We start from the raw sequence: 21,357 nt of genomic DNA on the forward strand, positions 1-21,357 counted from the left end.
GATCTCATTCAGATTTGAGGGAGAAATTAAAACCTTTACAGACAAGCAAGAGCTAGGAGAATTCAGCACCACCAAACCAGCTTTACAACAAATGCTAAAGGAACTTCCCTAGGAGGGAAACACAAGAGAAGGATAAGACCTACAATAACAAACCCAAAACAATTAAGAAAATGGTAATAGGAACATACATATCCATAATTACCTTAAATGTAAATGCTCCAACCAAAAGACACAGACTGGCTGAATGGATACAAAAACAAAACCCATATATATGCTGTCTACAAGAGACCCACTTCAGACTTAGGGAGACATACAGACTGAAAGTGAGGGGAGGAAAAAGATATTCCATTCAAATGGAAATCAAAAGAAAGCTGGAGTAGCAATTCTCTATCAGACAAAATAGACTTTAAAACAAAGACTATTATAAGAGACAAAGAAGGACACCACATAATTATCAAGGGATCAATCCAAGAAGAAGATATAACAATTGTAAATATTTATACACCCAACATATGAGCACCTCAATACATAAGGCAAACACTAACAGCCATAAAAGGGGAAATCGACAGTAAAGCAATCATAGTAGGGGACTTTAACACCCCACTTTCAGCAATGGACAAATCATCCAAAATGAAAATAAATGGAAACACAAGCTTTAAATGACACATTAAACAAGATGGACTTAATTGATATTAATAGGACATTCCATCCAAAAACAACAGAATACAGTTTCTTCTCAAGTGATCATGGAACATTCTCCAGGATAGATCATATCTTGGGTCACAAATCAAACCTTGGTAAATTTAAGAAAATTGTAATTGTATCAAGTATCTTTTCTGACCACAACGCTATGAGACTAGATATCAATTACAGGAAAAAAATCTGTAAAAAATACAAACACATGGAGGCTAAACAATACACGACTTAATAACCAAGAGATCACTGAGGAAATCAAAAAATACTTAGAAACAAATGACAATGAAAACACAATGACCCAAAACCTATGGGATGCAGCAAAAGCAGTTCTAAGAGGGAAGTTTATAGCAATACAATCCTACCTTAAGAAACAAGAAACATCTCAAATAAACAACCTAACCTTACACCTAAAGCAATTAGAGAAAGAACAAAATAACCCCAAAGTTAGCAGAAGGAAAGAAATCATAAAGATCAGATCAAAAATAAATAAAAAAGAAATGAAGGAAACAATAGCAAAGATCTATAAAACTAAAAGCTGGTTCTTTGAGAAGATAAACAAAATTGATAAACCATTAGCCAGACTCATCAAGAAAAAAGGGAGAAGACTCAAATCAATAGAATTAGAAATAAAAAAGAAGTAACAAGTGACACTGCAGAAACACAAAGGATCATGAGAGATTACTACAAGCAACTATATACCAATAAAATGGACAAGCTGGAAGAAAAGGACAAATTTTTAGAAAAGCACAACCTCCGAGACTGATCCAGGAAGAAATACAAAATATAAACAGACCAATCACAAGCACTGAAATTGAAACTGATTAAAAATCATCCAACAGGGCTTCCCTGGTGGTACAGTGGTTGAGAATCCGCCTGCCGATGCAGGGGACACGGGTTCGTGCCCCGGTCTGGGAATATCCCACATGCCGCAGAGCGGCTAGGCCCATGAGTCACAATTACTGAACCTGCACGTCTGGAGCCTGTGCTCCACAACGAGAGGCTGCGATAGTGAGAGGTCCATGCACCACGATGAAGAGTGGCCCCCACTTGCTGCAACTAGAGAAAGCCCTCTCACAGAAACGAAGACCCAACACAGCCATAAATAAATTAAAATTTTTTTAAAAATTAAAAAAAAATTACCCAACAAACAAAACCCCAGGACCAGATGGCTTCACAGGCTAATTCTATCAAACATTTAGAGAAGAGCTAACACCTATCCTTCTCAAACTCTTCCAAAATATAGCAGAGGAAGGAACACTCCCAAAATCATTCTACACGGCCACCATCACCCTGATACCAAAACCAGACAAAGATGTCACAAAGAAAGAAAACTACAGGCCAATATCACTGATGAACACAGATGCAAAAATCCTCAACAAAATACTAGCAAACAGAATCCAACAGCACATTGAAGTATCATACACCATGATCAAGTGGGGTTTATCCTAGGAATGCAAGGATTCTTCAATATACGCAAATCAATCAATGTGATAAACCACATTAACAAATTGAAGGAAAAAAGCCGTATGATCAACTCAATAGATGCAGCAAGAGCTCCTGACAAAATTCAACACCGATTTATGATAAAAACCCTCCAGAAAGTAGGCACAGAGGGAACTTACCTCAACATAATAAAGGCCATATATGACAAATCCACAGCCAACATCGTCCTCAATGGTGAAAAACTGAAAGCATTTCCACTAAGATCAGGAACAAAACAAGGTTGCCCACTCTCATCACTATTATTCAGCATTGTTTTGGAAGTTTTAGCCACATCAAAGAGAAGAAAAAGAAATAAAAGGAATCCAAATAAGAAAAGAAGAAGTAAAGCTGTCACTGTTTGTAGATGACATGATACTATACATAGAGAATCCTAAAGATGCTACTAGAAAACTACTAGAACTAAACAATAAATTTGGTAAAGTAGGATATAAAATTAATGCACAGAAATCTCTTGCATTCCTATACACTAATGATGAAAAATCTGAAAGTGAAATCAAGGAAACACTCCCATTTACCATTGCAACAAAAAGAAGAAAATACCTAGGAATAAACCTACCTAAGGAGACAAAAGACCTGTATGCAGAAAATTATAAGACACTGATGAAAGAAATTAAAGATGATACAAACAGGGCTTCCCTGGTGGCGCAGTGGTTGAGAGTCCGCCTGCCGATGCAGGGGACATGGGTTCGTGCACTGGTCTAGGAAGATCCCAAATGCCGTGGAGCAGCTAGGCCCGTGAACCATGGCCGCTGAGCCTGCGTGTCTGGAGCCTGTGCTCTGCAACAGGAGAGGCCACAACAGTGAGAGGCCCGCGTACCACAAAAAAAAAAAAAAAAAAAAAAAAGATGATACAAACAGATGGAGAGATATACCATGTTCTTGGATTGGAAGAATCAACATTGTGAAAATGACTATACTACCCAAAGCAATCTACAGATTCAATGCAATCCCTGTCAAACTACCACTGGCTTTTTTGACAGAAGTAGAACAAAAAATTTCACAATTTTTATGGAAACACAAAAGACCCTGCATAGCCAAAGCAGTCTTGAGGGAAAAAAACAGAGCTGGTGGAATCAGGGTCCCTGACTTCAGACTATATTACAAAGCTACAGTAATCATGACAGTATGATACTGGCACAAAAACAGAAATACAGATCAACGGAACAGGATAGAAATCCCAGAGATAAACCCATGCACATATGGTCACCTTATCTTTGATAAAGGAGGCAAGAATATAAAATGGAGAAAAGACAGCCTTTTCAATAAGTGGTGCTGGGAAAACTGGACAGCTACATGTAAAAGTATGAGATTAGATCATTCCCTAACACCATACAGAAAAATAAACTGAAAATGGATTAAAGACCTAAATGTAAGGCCAGACACTATCAAACTCTTAGAGGAAAACATAGGCAGAACACTGAATGACAGAAATCACAGCAAGATCCTTCTTGACCCACCTCCTAGAGAAAAGGAAATAAAAAGAAAAATAAACAAATGGGACCTAATGAAACTTCAAAGCTTTTGCACAGCAAAGGAAACCATAAATAAGACGAAAAGACAACTCTCAGAATGGGAGAAAATATTTGCAAATGAAGCAACTGACAAAGGATTAATCTCCAAAACATACAAGCAACTCATGCAGCTCAATATCAAAAAAACAAACAACCCAATCCAAAAATGGGCAGAAGACCTAAATAGACATTTCTCCAAAGAAGATATACACATTGCCGACAAACACATGAAAGAATGCTCAACATCATTAATCATTAGAGAAATGCAAATCAAAACTACAATGAGATATCATCTCACACCAGTCAGAATGGCCATCATCAAAAAATGTACAAACAATAAATGCTGGAGAGGGTGTGGAGAAAAGCGAACCCTCATACACTGTTGGTGGGAATGTAAATTGATATAGCCACTATGGAGAACAGTATGGAGGTTCCTTTAAAAACTACAAATAGAACTACCATATGACCCAGCACTCCCACTACTGGGCATATACCCTGAGAAAACCATACTTCAAAAAGAGTCATGTACCACAATGTTCATTGCAGCTCTATTTACAATAGCCAGGACATGGAAGCAACCTAAGTGTCCATGGACAGATGAATGGATAAATAAGATGTGGCACATATATACAATGGAATATTACTCAGCCATAAAAAGAAATGAAATTGAGTTATTTGTAGTGAGGTGGATGGACCTAGAGTCTGTCATACAGAGTGAAGTCAGTCAGAAAGAGAAAAACAAATACTGCATGCTAACACATGTATAAGGAATGTAAAAAAAAAAAAAAAAAGGTCATGAAGAACCTAGGGGCAGGATGGGAATAGAGACGCAGACCTACTAAAGAATGGACTTGAGGACTCGGGGAGGGGGAAGGGTACACTGGGAGAAAGTGAGAGAGTGGCATGGACATATATACAGTACCAAATGTAAGATAGATAGCTAGTGGGAAGCAGCGGCATAGCACAGGGAGATCAGCTCGGTGCTTTGTGACCACCTACAGGAGTGGGATAGAGAGGGTGGGAGGGAGGGAGATGCAAGAGGGAAGAGATGTGGGGATATATGTATAGCTGATTCACTTTGTTATAAAGCAGAAACTAACACACGATTGTAAAGCAATTATACTCCAATAAAGATGTTAAAGAAAATAAAATGTAAAAATAAATAAAAATAAATAAAAGGTTAAAAAAAATAAAAATGACCAAAAAAACCAACAGTAGGCCTGATCTAGCAAAGCACTGCTTATATTCTAATGAATTGGTCATTCTCATTTAGTTTATATAATTAAAGTTAGAAAACTGATGTGCATCAAACATATAGTCCTTCATAACTTTAAGACTGGATTTGTTAAAAAACATCTGACTATATTTGGTAAGATAGTAATATTTTATATATATACTTGTGTCAAATGAATTAAATTTACCTAAACTGGTATCTATAACCTAAATAGAATCTAGAAAAAATATTATATAGCAAATTAGGGCACCTACATAAACACAGGAACATATTTTTAAACTTATATGATTAAATTTATGAACTTTTTAAGAATATCTAACTACTTATTGTATATAATATGAAGGTTTTGAGCATTAAAAAACCTATTAGACATACAAATATAGTGAATTAAAATATTAGTATAAAATTACAAATCCTCAATTCTGAAAAATATCAAGAAGAATCTCACCTTTTATGTATTTTTCTAGATCAAGTAAACATTTCTAAAGGGACTACTGCATCTGCATTATGGAAGTATTACCAAAACACAGGGCAAGTAGGCAGTAGTATTGCTAGCTTACTTAAAAACTCAAGCATGGATTCTCACTTCTTTTGTATCTTGATACTTTCATTCAGACTATGAACTTTTTAACACGTTGCATCTGAAAATATTTCTCTCTTTGTCAGTCACTGGCAAGCTTGTGCATGTGTGGTGGTGTACGTTAAAACCACATGCCCGAGAAAAAGAAGAGGATCCAGTCTAAACTGTAACGCTGTTACATATTCACCTAGTTCCTATTTACCAACTGGCATTACGTTACTGTCTTCTTGAAAGACTTCTGGATACACAGGTTATACTACACCACAAGTGAAATGATCTAAGATTTAAAGTCAGAATTTCAATGGAGGTAATAGAAACCCCGACAGGTTCAGAATACTCTAGTAGGTCTTAAAATTTCAATTAGCCCCTTCAATACAGTCTTTTTTTTTTTCGGTTATCATTTCAAAACTAAATTAGTCATCCCAAATAGACAAAAGTATGACTAAAATACTTATTTAAGTAAGTGACTTTCAAACTTTTTCTTAACTATAAAAAATAAGAAATACACTTTACCTGCTGTTCATTTTACCTGCTGATCCAAAATATATGTTAGTACGTGTGTATAGATATACACTTACATACATATATATAATCTAAAGCCACATTTTCATAACATGATACCTACCCTTAATATGTTAAGATACTTCATATAGTAGAATATTCTGATATTTTCTATTCAATTTCATTTTTTAATGAAAATGCTGGCTATGATTCATTAAACTTTCATAATCAACTAAGCAGGCCACAGACTGCATTTTAGTGATTCTAATCCCATCCTTCCCACTCAACTGTAGGAATTACTTTAAAATGACATTATTAGTGGGGCTTCCCTCGTGGCGCAGTGGTTGAGAATCTGCCTGCCAATGCAGGGGACACGGGTTCGATCCCTGGATCTGGGAAGATCCCACATGCTGCGGAGCAACTAAGCCTTGTACCACAACTACTGAGCCCACGTGTTGCAACTACTGAAGCCCGCGCGCCTAGAGCCCGCACTCCGCAACAAGAGAAGCCCCCGCTTGCCCCAACTAGAGAAAGCCCGCACACAGCAACGAAGACGCAACACAGCCAAAAATAAATAAATTTTAAAAAAGAAAGAAATGCCTTAAAAATAAATAAAATAAAAATGACATCATTAGTGATAGGCACTCTTGGGTGATGGTAGAAGGGTGGGAGGAATAAAAAATCTTTTTTTTCCTCCTACTTTACCCACACTAGAGCACAGCTGTGAATTATCAAGAGAAAGACACCTGAAGTTCTCAATGTGAGAGAAGCACTGCCGCCTGCTTAGCACTTCATCTGAGTCCACACTAGTGCAGTGACTTGCCTTTGTAGCTTTTGCACCCTTTGGTCGGAACTGCCCTTTTCACGGGTGAGTTGTGAAGAACATAAGAACCCATCATGTGACAGTTACCACCTTCTGAATCAAAAGAACTTTTCCCATTTGCATTAGGAAGCCCTTGAAACTATTTATCAAAGACTAAGAGTAGATTCTGGGGTGTTGTTTTGTTTTGGGTTTTTTTGGAAATATGGTATACTGTTAGGTAGAGTAGAATAAAATAACTTGAGTGACTGGGAATTCTGTATTTATTTTACAATTTTTACAAAAGAGTATAAAATAAGTAACTTTTACATAACATAAGTGCCAGTTTGTGGCACCCAGAGCAAGATAAACAGCAGGAGTTCTGCAAATATTTTCTGATTTGAGCTAAGCATCATGATGTAATTCAACTAAGACTTCACAATGGCAAAACATTTTCTTTCAATAATTAATGCTTTACGTTATATAATGTATAATTTTCTAACCTGTTCTAGTCTTGCTCAAATTAGATTCAGCTATACCTTCTGTAAAAAGATTAGTATTTTAAATGCTAACCATGTGAATCATGATTATAGTTATTTACCTGCTTTGATTATTAAATTAGACTGAGAGAAAGAAGGATTCGATCGCCCTCTTGTGGTAATTTTGCTGTAGTGTATCCTCCAGGAGTTCCACGTCAACTGGAATTTTTTCTTTTTACTCTAGTCAGAGTGGTCTTCTGTCCATAGTTTCTGAATTTCCAAAGGCACTACATATACTTTCTGTCCTTCACAGTACATATACTTTGTAGCCTCCCTTCAGTTTCTACCTCTGAAATTTAGCCTTTTCCTTGCTCTTTTAGGAAACATTCTCCTGTTCCCTTCCAATTACCATACCAAAAACTTTTTTTATGAAAGTTGCTTCCAGTATTCTAATCACATACGAAATAATTACAGCAACTCTCCATCGACATAGATAAGCTTTAAGTAAATGGAAATAATTAATAATGTGTGGGGCTAAGGTGTCAGCATTTTTTCCAAGAGGACAGGTGCTAAGTCAATTAATAGTCCAGAAAGTTCAGAGGCTAATGATATTAGTCTAAATAGTTTAAGTTTTCAAAAGTAATAAAATAGCCTTTTCTTTAAAATAGTCTAGATCGTATGCAGTAGCCTTTCCTCTTTCTCCCACAGCACAAAGCTTTGAGCTTCTTTGCAAAATTAGTAATGGTAATTCAAGAATATACAAAATGACACTACGAAGTATTTTTAACTATATAAAAAATTCATGATTTCTTAAAGATAATTTACAATAAGTGAAGTTAGTGTTAATGTATTTAAATGTTATAGAAAATACAAAGATGGATTCCTAATTAATTACAAGTTCACTTTTTCCACTCTTGCGAACTGTAAAAAAAAAAAAAGTTCTTAAATAATAAATGACCAGGCTTCCCCAGTGGCACAGTGGTTAAGAATTCACCTGCCAATGCAGGGGACACGGGTTCGATCCCTGGTCCCGGAAGATCCCACATGCCGCGGAGCAACTAAGCCCATGAGCCACAACTACTGAGCCTGCGTGCTGCAACTACTGAAGCCCGCGTGCCTAGAGCCCATGCTCTGCAACAAGAGAAGCCACTGCAATGAGAAGCCCGCACACTGCAACGAAGAGTAGCCCCGCTCGCTGCCTGGGCGCAGCAACAAAGACCCAATGCAGCCAAAAATAAGCAAAATTTAAAAAAAAATTTTTAATAATAAATGATCTATTTTTAAAGCTATCATATTTTTCAAGCAGCCCCTTGTGTATTCAATCAATACTCATCCCAAAACTGATGAGGGAAGACTAGAAATACATAGGGGATTAGGTTAAAAATGTTCCTTCTTTGCAAAGGAACCAGAACTTTCAAAAGCAGAGTAGCATGGCATGTCTCAGTAACTGAAGATACTCTACTAAAACCACAGCACAGTTTATAAATTGGGAGCAGCAGGAAATGAGCTTGAAAAGTTAGCAGGGGTCAGAGTGGCAAAGGTCTTAATGATTAGTGAAGGAGGAGGAAACAGTCCAGCGCCTGAAGCAGGAGAGTGACATGGGCAAGTGAGAGCTTTAGAAGATCACTTGCAGTAAGGAGGACAGACTGACAGGGTGAGAAGGAGATGGGGAAATTAGTTAGGAGCTGTTTGTAAAGACCAGGGCCCGAACCAAACCAATGGCTGTGACCACAAAGAGGAGAAAAGAGATTTGAGAAATGCTAAGATGTGGAATCGTTAGGTATTAGTTACTGTGGGAACATGGGGGTGGAGGCAGGACTCTCAAGCTTCCATTCTAGCTTTGGCGCCTGGGTGACTGTGACATCTCCAGAGACAGGTACGATATTTTCAGACACACTGCATTTGAGGTGCCACCTGGAAACAGTAAGGAGTCAACAAGTTTGAGGGTACGGAGATCAGGAGAGAGAGGACTGTAAATTATCAGTGGCTGGGTAGTAAAAGGAACCTGGACGAGAGATCATTCAGGGAGAGTGTAAAGAGTGTCAAGAGGTAAGACTGAGGGTGGCATCAGCAACATTTAAGTATAGTCCCATCTTCCTTTTGTCCTATGACCATAACCTTCATTCATGTTGGGAGAAGCATTTAGTCTCCTTCCATTTTGCAGACCAGAAAACTGAGGGTCAAGGTTAAGTGACTTTATTTAAAGCTCTTTATCTGTAGAAGTGAATGAAAACTCAGGTTTCCAGATGGAGCCCAAGGACAGGAAGTAAAAGAACTTTCTTCAATAATTGTTTGACGGCAGCAAGTGCTTCTGTTGTTATTTTGTATACATGATGAAAACTAAAATGTATTTCCAGGGCTAACCTTCCAACAACATAGTTTGTTAATAAGACCCCAAATTTACAATTGAACCCATGCCTCCTGCGTAATCTAGGAAACCAGGCCACGCTCTCAATTCTATAGTTATAAATAGCAAGTGGCAACACACACAGAGAATGTTTATGAGACACTTCAGAGAGGAAACAGTTGTACCTACTTTTCCCAGTCCTTTGTAAATCTTAGATCGTTGAGAATGGGTTTCCCAGAACACATTTTCATAATTATACTTAAATGCAAAAAGCAAGAGATTTCTTGGGCATAGTACCTGCTTGGTTGGGCCGTTGCCAGCTTGGTGACTTGATGCCGCCGGTGGACCCTAGAGGCTTGAAGGCGGCAGCAGTGGTGAGCCCAGCCACCCCTGGTCTGGCCGAGCCTGGGCTTCCCGGCCCCTCAGGCGTGCTCCCAGCTGCAGCTGCTGCGGCGGCCAGCGGCTGAGAGGGCTCCTGGACGCTGCTGGAGAGAAAAGAAGGAAACATTTCTCGTGGTGCGCTAGCGATCTAATTTAGCAATGATTTGTTCTTTCCTCAATTTATTAAATCTCTAAGGAAAACAAAAATACATATATACACTACCAAACGTAAAAAAGATAGCTAGTGGGAAGCAGCCGCATAGCACAGGGAGATCAGCTCGGTGCTTTGTGACCACCTACAGGGGTGGGATAGGTAGGGTGGGAGGGAGGGAGACACAAGAGGGAGGGGATATGGGGATATATGTATACGTACAGCTCATTCACTTCCTTATACAGCAGAAACTAACACACCATTGTAAAGCAATTATACTCCAATAAAGATGTTAAAAAAACACAACTAATTAATTAACTGATATTTAAAAAAGAAAAACTCTAATACCATGACTGAGGGGCTGCCTTTTTTAAAACAGAAAAAAAGAAAAAGGGAAGGAAAGGAGTCAGACTGCAGTTCTTTCAATGCTTTGGAAATTCTCTTTAAAAAGTTCTACCATGAGAAATGAGGCACTGAAAAACTTATACAGCCAATCCTTTTAAATAAGAAGCTAATTTCCTCTATCTCAACGTTTCAGAAGGGTCATCTAGATTAAAACAATTAATTATTGGAGACTCCCTGATAATTTCTATGAAATGGCACAGATGCTGTTTTCCTCTTCTCCACATTCTTCTAGTATTTTATGAACCAAGCTTCCCTGACATCTTACCAGTCACTCTTTTCACTCACACACTCAGTCACCCATTCATGCAATAAATACTTAAGCACCTACTATATTCCAGACATTGTGTTACACAGTGGTAAACAAAAGACAACATCCACCGCCTAACGCAACATCCAGTGTTCTGTGTTCAGGATTACAGGAAAACAAGAAACAAGTCTACCACTGTCTTCTTTCAATCAGAGCTATTTGCTTAACAGGTGGAACAGGTGGTTCCAGTTTGATTAGAAGATCATAGGGCTTTTATTATCCCAGTCATTTGTTATTTATACTTATATATCATCATTTCAAAAAAAAATTTTAGGTAGTTCAAATTATAAAATATGCTCTTTGGAATGATGCAATACTATAAGTTTCTCTCAAGTGAAGTATAATAATAGTAACAACAATGACAACAACAATAATACATACATCCTACTAACTTTTCAACAGAAATTTAGCTACCGCTTGCTAAAAATTCCATGCACAGAAACTCAATTCCTTCAACACCTGAAATCTACAGCTAGAGGAACAGACCAATAAAGATAGGATATTATATAAATGACTTTAGTAAAATAAATAGCCTTAATTATACTGTTAGGTGGAAATTTCAATGCAATTTCAAATGCAATTGTGCCCACTATACTACCAAATGACCAAGATTACCTAATTTTCGCAATGCCTCTTGAACCCTGGGTAACACCTAACAGAGCAGACCTGAGGCTGCCTATCCTTAGGAAGGCCCGCTGCAAGGCTGCCCTTTGACTGGCTTTTGGCAACTTGGCTGGTAAACAGTTCCCTATGGTCATATAAAAGTTTCTCCGAAAGATAAGCAGTGGCGGGCTTCCCTGGTGGCGCAGTGGTTGAGAGTCCGCCTGCCCATGCAGGGGACGCCGGTTCGTGCCCCGGTCCAGGAAGATCCCACGTGCCGTGGAGCAGCTGGGCCCGTGAGCCATGGCCGCTGAGCCTGCGTGTCCGGAGCCTGTGCTCCGCAACGGGAGAGGCCACAACAGTGAGAGGCCCGCGTACCGCAAAAAAAAAAAAAAAAAAAAAAAAAAAAAAAAAAATATATATATATATATACACACACACACACACATACATAAACAGTGGCTCATTGTGCCTAAACTATACCAACAATGTGGTTTATGATAAACCCCTGCTTTCGAGAGTCTGGAGTTTGGGTATGAACAAGGCACAGCGTGCCTACATGACAAGCCCCAATTAAATATGTCTTAGGTACTTAGTTTCTGAAGAGCCTCTCTTCACTCTTTGCACGTCTTCTCATAACTCACTGCTCTAGGAATCCACACATCCTGTATGACCTCACTGGGACAGGACTTTTGGAAACTTGAGGCTCCTTTCTTCTGGACTTGGTCCTACGCGCCTTTCTCCTTGCTGATTCTGCTTTGTACTCTTTCAGTGTAGTAACTCTCCGTCAGGAGCACTACGACGGACTGAGTTCTGTCAAGTCCTCTAGTGAGTCATCACACCTTGGGGTGGGCTCTGGGCACCTCTGACACTAAATAGTTTTGAAAAATTATATTAGAGCTATTTTAACTTTCTTGAAATACTGTTCCCTATTACTGTCCCCTCAAATTCAAGTGCAGTAGAGCCATCACCTTCTCCCAACATTTCTAATCAGTTTAATGAAAAACTCACATCTGCTTGATGTTAAAACATACTATACTATGAAAAAAATAAGCACTTTAATAATTGTTATCATAAATAAAAAGTGAAAGATGGTTTACTTAATGGTAGTGCTGAACACAATTCTCAGTAAAGATGACACACTAAATAATATGAATAGAAACAGGGTTTAAATGTTATAGGTCAGTCCTTATAAAAGATTTGTGAGGGACAGGTTATTTTACTTCTCTAAGCCTCAGTTACCTAAACTTTAAATGGGGATAATGCTTTGCTCATAAGAATTCCGGGGACTTAATTAAGATATTTATGTACACAGTACTTAACCATACTCTAGGACACAGAATATGAGCTTAACATATGAAAAAGATAATTAATGTATTCAAATAATAAAGACTTATTTTCAATATTTTTACACATTACAAACAAATTATTTTTGAAAGTAACAGAGAAGTATAGACCATTTTAATTCTAGGGTTAATTACTCATGAGGATTTGAAAAATAAAAACAACTAATAATCCATATAGCCACAATTCTGAAAAGAGAATTCATGACCAAGCAATACTGGAATTTACAGATGAAACACAGAATCTGAAAATAATAATAAAACCCAAATCATCATTTAATGTGTAATAACCTGAAATCGTTAAAATTTAATTACAGGAGAGTTGCCAACTTACTTAGAAGAAAGTGACCAGGACGACAGGAAATCAATGCCAAGCCTAGTGAAGTCAGGTTGAGGGAACTGGTTAACTGGCCCATGGTATGAAAGAAACTCAGAAGAAACATAAGACTAATGCTCAAATATCTGACATGTGGATTCACTCTGTATGGCTATGCTCTCTCTGTTTGCTGAATGTTGAGTCAAATCTATGGTGAGATAGACTAGGTTCAATAAAAGGAAGTATTTCCTAATATGAAAAATCATCCAAAGGAAACACTTTCCATGAGAGGTTTGTTTCCAGAAGGCACTTCACAAAAGATGGAGACCAGATGCAACCATTTAGAGAGTAGAGGACTAAGTTACACGTCAGCCTGACATTTGAAGCCTTCTAAGATAGAGCTACAATCTATCTGTTCAGTCATATCTCCTACCACTCTGCTACACAAACTATATTCTTGCCATAGCTCCTTTCTGTCCACAGCTCTACATCTTTGCCAGGCTCTACATGGAAGGTGCTCCCCCACTCTCCCTCTGCACCTGTCCAAACCTTATCCATAATTAGCAATAGGAGTAGTAGCACAATAATACCCATCATGCATTGTGCACTACGCTAAGTAATTAACATATTTTATTTAATCACTCAATCTTCTAGAAGTAAAGACACCCCTTGCTTCAATGCATGGCAGATATCAGCTGCATGGCATAAAGCTACATTTCAATTTGTAATAGCTACGGTTTTTCTTAATTAATAGTAACTTCTTTATGTATCTTGTCTCCTCTACTACATTATAAACTATTTGAGGTTGGTGCATTTATTGTGACCTTGATATGTTACTTAAACTTGGTAAATTTCCTCATTTGTAAAATGAGGTTAAAATACTTTTAGGAACACTCCTGCACTGTTGGTAGGAATGTAAATTGGAGCAGCCACTACGGAGAACAGTATGGAGGCTCCTACAAACAGTTACCATATGACCCAGCAATCCCACTCCTGGGCATATATCTGGAAAAGACGAAATCTCTAAAGATACGTGCACCCCAATGTTCATAGCAGCACTATTTACAATAGCCAAGACATAGAAGAAATCTACGTGTCCATCGACAGATGAATAGATAAAATAGGTGGCGTATACATACAAACATACACACACACACACTGGAATATTACTCAGCCATAAAAAGAATGAAATACTGCCATTTGCGGCAACATGGATGTACCTGGAGATTATCATGCTAAGTGAAGTAAGTCAGACAAAGAAATACAAATATATGATAACACTTATATGTGGAATCTAAAAAAAAGATGCAAATGAACTTATTTACAAAACAGAAACAGACTCACTGACTTAGAGAACGAACTTATAGTTACGATGGGGGATGTGTGTGGGGGGAGGGATAGACTGGGAGTTTGGGATTGACATGTACACACTGCTATATTTAAAAACAGATAACCAACAAGGACCTACTGCATAGCACAGGGAATGGTTCTCAATACTCTGTAATAACCTAAATGGGAAAAGAATTTGAAAAAGAATAGATACATGTATTTGTATAACTGAATCACTTTGCTGTACACCTGAAACTACCACATTGTTAATCAACTGTACTCCAATATAAAATAAAAATTTTAAAAGAATGAAAAAATGCCATTTGCAGCAACAAAAATGGACCTAGAGATTATCATACTAAGTGAAGTAAGTCAGACAGAGAGAGGCAAATATCATATGCTATCACTCATGTGGAATCTAAAAAAAAGATGCAAATGAATTTATTTACAAAACAGAAATAGACTACACAGACATAGAAAACAAACTTATGGTTAACAAAGGGGAAGAGGGCAGGGGGGATAAATTAGGAGTTTGGGATTAACAGATACCCACTACTACATATAAAATAAACAACTAGGACCTACTGTATGGCAGTAGAGATAATACGTGTAACACATGTAAGGTATTGAGCACAGTGCTGAGCAGAGTATATGCTCAAGAAACGCTATTATCTTGTAATATCTAGCTAGGATATCCAGGAATAAATACATTCATCAAATAAACATCCTCCATCTGTACTAATAATTCTGCTTCTAAACGTAGTTTGTAGATAGTTCTGGTCCAGGATTTTGAGACCAGGTACAATCCTGCTTCCTCAATTTTAAATAACACAATATTTCTTAAAATTCCCATGGACTATAATTCATAAGCAAAAAAAGTTTTCATTTTTTTTATTGTATCCTTTGTACATAGTCTTGTATATATCCTCTCCCAAAAGGCCTAAGATGTTTACATCTTAAACAGTACTCTTTAGATACAAAGAGTGTGCAGATTATAAAGAATTTATAAAAATCTAAGTTATAAGCAAGAAAGTTCTTCCATTTACATTTATATTCAGGATTGGTCAGTAAAGTTAATCTCTGGGGAAACAGAGCTCTATCAACTTAAAATATTTAATGTAGTAATGGGAAGATATTAGGTTTTATCTAGACAATCACATATTGGAATATATGATGTACAGGTCTCTAAAAATCCCATGTCTTTTTTTCTAATTTTTAACTGTTAGCTACTATTTAAAGAAAATACATAAACATTAGGTATCATATACTAAAGATTAAAAAATTAGTAAAGCCACTGGCTATGTAATTTTATATTTGGGAAGAAAATGTTATCAGTAATCACTAACAGCAAAATATTTCAAATTGATGACTAATTTATTAATATAATATGTCATGAATACTTAGATTGGTATCTTATTTCTGAAGTAATGACTCACATATATTTTTTCTAAATTTAAATTGTTTAAGGTATACCTAAATTCTAAACAAAATTAAAATGCTTTCTGAAAGATTCTAGTGAGGAAATCAGAGCAAATCCGTAAATACTGTTGGCTAATACCACAGAAGCTAACAATCAAATATGGTTATTTTCACTAGTCTGCCAAATAAACAAGCACTGAAATAAAATGTTAAATTAATATGACTTCCATCTCAAAAATACTAAAGATTCTGTTTCATATTTAAAAAACTGAAAATGGAGAAAAACATACTGACAGAGCAAAGGTTTCTTTTCAAAACTGAGCTAATGAGGACAAAAGAAAAACGGAGAGCAGTTAACTTTCAGTGTCAGCAACCTGATTTATCTTGAGTTTACATTCTTTTCCCACATTTGTTTAACTATTACAACAAATCAATTTCAGCTGCAGATTGGGAACAGTTGGAAAGTTCAAGTCTATTTTCAAAGGAAAATCTCTGTTCAAAGAATAATCTGGAGGTAACTTTTATTCTAATTACACATTTAAATGTTTTTTAAAAAGCCAGCTGTACATTGCAAGTTTAATTATCAGTGTTTAAACTACACAGTTTTTAGCTAAAGTTTTACAAAAATTGATATACATAGATTCTGAAGTAGTAGAAAAGGAGTATTTCTGGAAGGTCATAATTATAAACAACTTTTAATTTCAATAGAATTCTCCTGTCAGAACTCTATGAAAGGACCTAGATGTATAGAGCAGTCATGAGTCTCCTTTGTTCCAGAATCCTATTTACAAGAAAATTTTTTGTATTTTCCTAAGCAAAATTCTTTAAGTTAGACGTTTTGTATCAAAATTCAACATGTTAAATATACTATAATAGAAAGGCACAATTCTGGTATTATACTACACTTTATTATAATTTTAAAGATTACTGTTATACAGAAGCAAACATCAGAGATAAAATACCTCTGACATTAACCCAACTGTTCTTTTGGTACTCCTCTCACTGAAGTGGCAAGGTCTCCTCAGGAAACCCTGCACTCCAGCTTTGCAGAATGCCAACTAGCCTACCTTGTTGAGAACCATTTTCCTTTCCCAAATATCGAAACATATTTAGTTTGTGCCTATTGCTGTTAATAAAAAGTAATGTAAATGACTACTAACACTTCCTCTAGAAGTGGGTGCATGGATAAATATTCAGTTAGTCCATAAGTACAGGCATACCTTTTTTTCAAAAACAAAAAGTTTATTTAAACAATAAGACACCTGACTTGAAGGAAAAACTATCTAGGATTCATTTCTTTTAGAGTAAATTTTCCTGCTTACAGATTGCCTTACATGTAACAACTACATACAAAAAAGTTATAAAACTGTCCTCAGTTTTACAATGATAAATGAAAAGCATTAAAATTCTCCAATCAAACAAGGTATGCCAGGATTTTTATGTTGTTCTTTTTCTGTTAAAACAGGGAGAACAAAATAACTTACTGGAATATAAAGCTAAAAGCTGAATGAGCATGGTACTAATGGAGAAAGGGAGTATTTTCTCATAATCAGCATCTTTCCCCATCCCATCTCCATTTGATGTCAATCAATGCTTAGAGCATTCCATTAGGTTCTCAAAGGAACCTTTTATTCCAAGGGTAGTTAGTAACCTGTCTTTGTACAGACTTAGCCCTGACAATGTAATATTTCTGCTCATTTAACAATCACAATTCCACAAGTATAAAATAATTTCGGGTATATTTTTTCTTGGAGCAAAATGTACAATGACCTCTTGTACATTTTGCTGTTTGTCCCCCTGTTTTAATCTCCCTTAAAAGTAATCTAGAATTATACAGGGACACCTCATTTTATTGCACTTTACTGTGCTTTGCACACATTGCATTGTTTTTTTTTTTTAACAACTTGAAGGTTTGTGGCAACCCTGCAACAAGCAAGTCTATTGGCATCATTTTTCCAAAAGCATTTGCTGCTAACTTAGTGTCTCTATGCCATAATTTGGTAATCCTTACAATATTTCAAACTTTTTCATTATTATTACATTTGTTAATGGTGATTGGTGCTCAGTGATCTTTCATGTTACTACTGCAAAAAGATTATGACTCACTGAAGGCTCAGATGATGGTTAGCATTTTTAAGCAATAAAGTATTTTTAAATTAAGATATATATATTAACTTTAGACATAATGCTATTGCACACTTAACAGAATACAATATAGTGTGAACATAACTTTTATATAAATGTACTGGGAAACCAAAAAATTTGTGACTCACTTTATTGCATTATTTACCTTATTGCAATGGTTTGGAACCAAACCCGTAATATCTCCTAGGTATGCTTGTAATTAAGTATAATGAGAATATCCATAACAGTGGGTAGGACACAAACACATGATCAACAGGCAGCCTGTGTCATATCATGCTTTTACGAATTATAGTCATAGTTGTACCCTCTGTCATTAATTTTATGTTCTGTCAGAAATAATATAGTCATTTCATTAAGATTATACCTTTAGTAAATACTTAAGATATTTTTATTTTTATGTTATACCTAATAATTTTAGCATAATTGTTAAGTTCAGGAGAAAAATTCATTTTTGTGTTTCAGTATTTCCCAGGTATGGAGAAAATTAAGTTGTTTGCCCACATAAAACCTTCGTATCTACGAGCTATAAGATAGTAGCCAATCAAAACCAATTATTTTATTATTCTTTTTCATTTTTTCAAAAGGTATAAAGGTTTGTTTTATTAAACATTTAACTCTTCTCATATAGCAACATCCATGCAATGAAAAACAGGGTTCTACTCTAAGTTAAATACTTGTACTATTACTCGTAATTTCATACCAAATATCAAATGTGCTAATAAAAGATGTCACAAAGGATTAAAAGGCAAGTTAATAATCATACAAAATAACATGCTTGTGCATTATCACTGCATTGAAATTACAGTTAATTTAAAACTGGACACAAATGAGCTCTAGGATTTTCTCATCTGGGCTGTTAATATGACACTTCAGCGTTAGAGAAAGCAGTACCTTCCACAGCAAACCACCCCTTGTGACATCCGCTCTCCCAGTACCTGGTTTTCTTAACATGGACAGAGCCAGTTGATTTCCTCGAGGGCTGGAGATACGAAAAAGCTAAAGGCTTGGAAACAGGGCTGATGCAAAGTGCATCCAGGAGTGAGTGATATTTTTCAGGACTGGAGAGCCTGGTGAGCATTCAGAAAGAGTTTTAAGTTGAAAAATCACACTACCAAGTGCAGAAAGTATGTAGTTTTTACAGTTTATGATTTGAAACATTTCCAGAGAAAGAGAGAGATAGGGACAGAGACAGAGAGAACAAAGAAGTGGAAAGAGGACGAAGAGAAAAGTCTATTATGTTATTCTACTCATTAATACAGAATTGATTAAATTTTCACCAAAACTGATCAAGGCAATCTTTTGGAAAGCATTTAAAGCTATGAAGACTACTATAACTTATGTAAAAACAAAACCCCACAACAATAAAAAGGTTTTTACTATTTTTATAGGAGAAAGGGATATTAGAATAGTTAGGCTTTAGATCAACCTCAAACATAACCAGTTAGTGGGAGAAGGTAAAACCAACAGAAACTTAAAATACCTATTTATGATTGATTGTGTTTCAGATATAAAGATTAAAAATGATAATAAGGCACACAAAATGCAACAATCCACACAACCGAGAAATATCATAGATAAATGGTGGTAATGAAAAGAGATAAAAGGATAATTTAAAGAAAGATCAGTAATAAACACTGTGGGATACATCCGCAACCCAGAAAAAATGTCCCCAATACAATTAGGATCTCACCATAGGGCTGTGACTATTTCAAATGGGTAAGTTTTCTCGGAGGTGAATTGTAAGACAGTGAAAAGTGCTGGGTTCACATGAGACGCACATTGTACACGTAGTTCTACCTGGTTTTTGCAGCAAGAACAGCAGACACAGTAGCGGCTGCGCTGCTCAGAACGGCAGCACTATATCTAGCAGGAGAAGACAAGGTAGGCAAGTTTCGAGACCCTTCCAAAGAACTTGTCGCCACATTTCTTGTGGAGCTTCTTAAATTGATCAGTAGAGAAAGAAAAACAGAGGAGAAGAACAAAAAGGAAAGTGAGAAGAGGTAGCATAATAAAGATAAGATAGCAGCCATGCTATATTAATATTTAGATTTTATAAAGGTGTGACATGTCACAAGTGTAAAAGGAGCTTGGGTCCTTTATTTACTGTTGCTAGGATTTCTCTCAGAAATTCAAATCTGATACATAATCCTCCGTAAAACTGATGTTCTGAACATACAAACTTTCTTTGAATGTTTTTAAGTTCACTGTCTCTAATCCTATTTATAATGAAATCAGAATAACAACACACATTTGAAGACTGATTTGTCAACAACTAAGTAGAAACTAATCCAAACATGAAGTGTGAATTTCCGTAAGCAGAGAAAGAAGGAAGGTTATGTTAATTTTTTCAAAAAAGTCTCTACATAAAGAGTTTTACCTTAGAGATGATATACACCCAGAGCCTCACATTTTAATGAGACTTGTGTTTTCAAGAGAAGCAGGTACAACCAGCTGCCTATTCAAAAGCAGCAATATGTATTAATATGGACAAGAAATAACTTTAAAATACTGAGAGTAAAACTATTTGGGGATGGCAAACACCTTTGTAAAATAAAAAGTAGTTACAGTGAATATGACTAAAAGATCACCTTCTCTGCTGACACGCTGCATTTCTATTTTCAGTTAGCCCTGTAAAGATTCAAAAATGCTGGTGTGAAATTTTATCTTCAGAATTCTTATTACTTAAAATAATAATTAGCTTCCTTTGGTCTTTTAGAAAAGGTCGTACACCTAGACAGGATTTAACACTCCATCATTAGGACTGCAATGATTTTCAAGTCTGGTTATCAAATTGGAATTTGAGAATTTCTTTTTTATTAAGTAAAAAGAAAGTCTAAAATGCATGGGGTGAAATCTGTGTCTCCTTCATTTATGAGTGCAACTTCTTAATGAACATCCTCACTACACTACAATCACCTTTTCCAAAATTTGGTGACAATGGCCACCTCCAAAACAAAGTAATTATGTACCAAACTCAACCCAGGCTAATGAGAGCTCAGATGTCTACAACTGTGAGGGTTGACATAAGTCTCTTCTCCCTGTCAGAAGAATCTGATAATCCATTATTCCTAGTTCCACTGGCTACAATTTTACAGACCATTAGAAGACAAATTTAAAAAACAGTGGCAAGCCATTAAATATATATATATATAATATATATTATATATATTTTATATATATATATATATACACACGCACACAGAATTAAGTATAATTTTTTGTTAAGTCTATAATTTAACTGAACTCTATGGCTATGTTTTAACTGTTGTGAATGGCTAGAAGATAAAGAATGGGGGCTGAGAAAGAGAAAA

General features: G+C 36.2%; 1 protein-coding gene across 5 annotated transcripts in view; it reads right to left on the reverse strand.

Annotated features, from left to right (window-relative positions):
• The window catches only part of PDLIM5 (PDZ and LIM domain 5), a 209,116-nt gene that overhangs the window by 42,708 nt on the left and 145,051 nt on the right, over window positions 1–21,357 (reverse strand). For 4 of the 5 annotated variants that reach the window (XM_082838454.1, XM_082838452.1, XM_082838453.1 and 1 more), the window contains one exon: window positions 9,948–10,135. In XM_082838454.1, the coding sequence (XP_082694580.1) occupies window positions 9,948–10,135 (188 nt within the window). Of the gene's footprint in view, window positions 1–9,947; window positions 10,136–18,981; window positions 19,114–19,843; window positions 19,985–21,357 lie in introns of all 5 variants that reach the window. The other variant, XM_082838456.1, reaches the window with a different exon arrangement.

This window comes from Leucopleurus acutus (assembly GCF_964270905.1).
Source record: "Leucopleurus acutus genome assembly, chromosome: 4".
In the NCBI taxonomy this organism is placed as follows: Eukaryota; Metazoa; Chordata; class Mammalia; order Artiodactyla; family Delphinidae; genus Leucopleurus; species Leucopleurus acutus.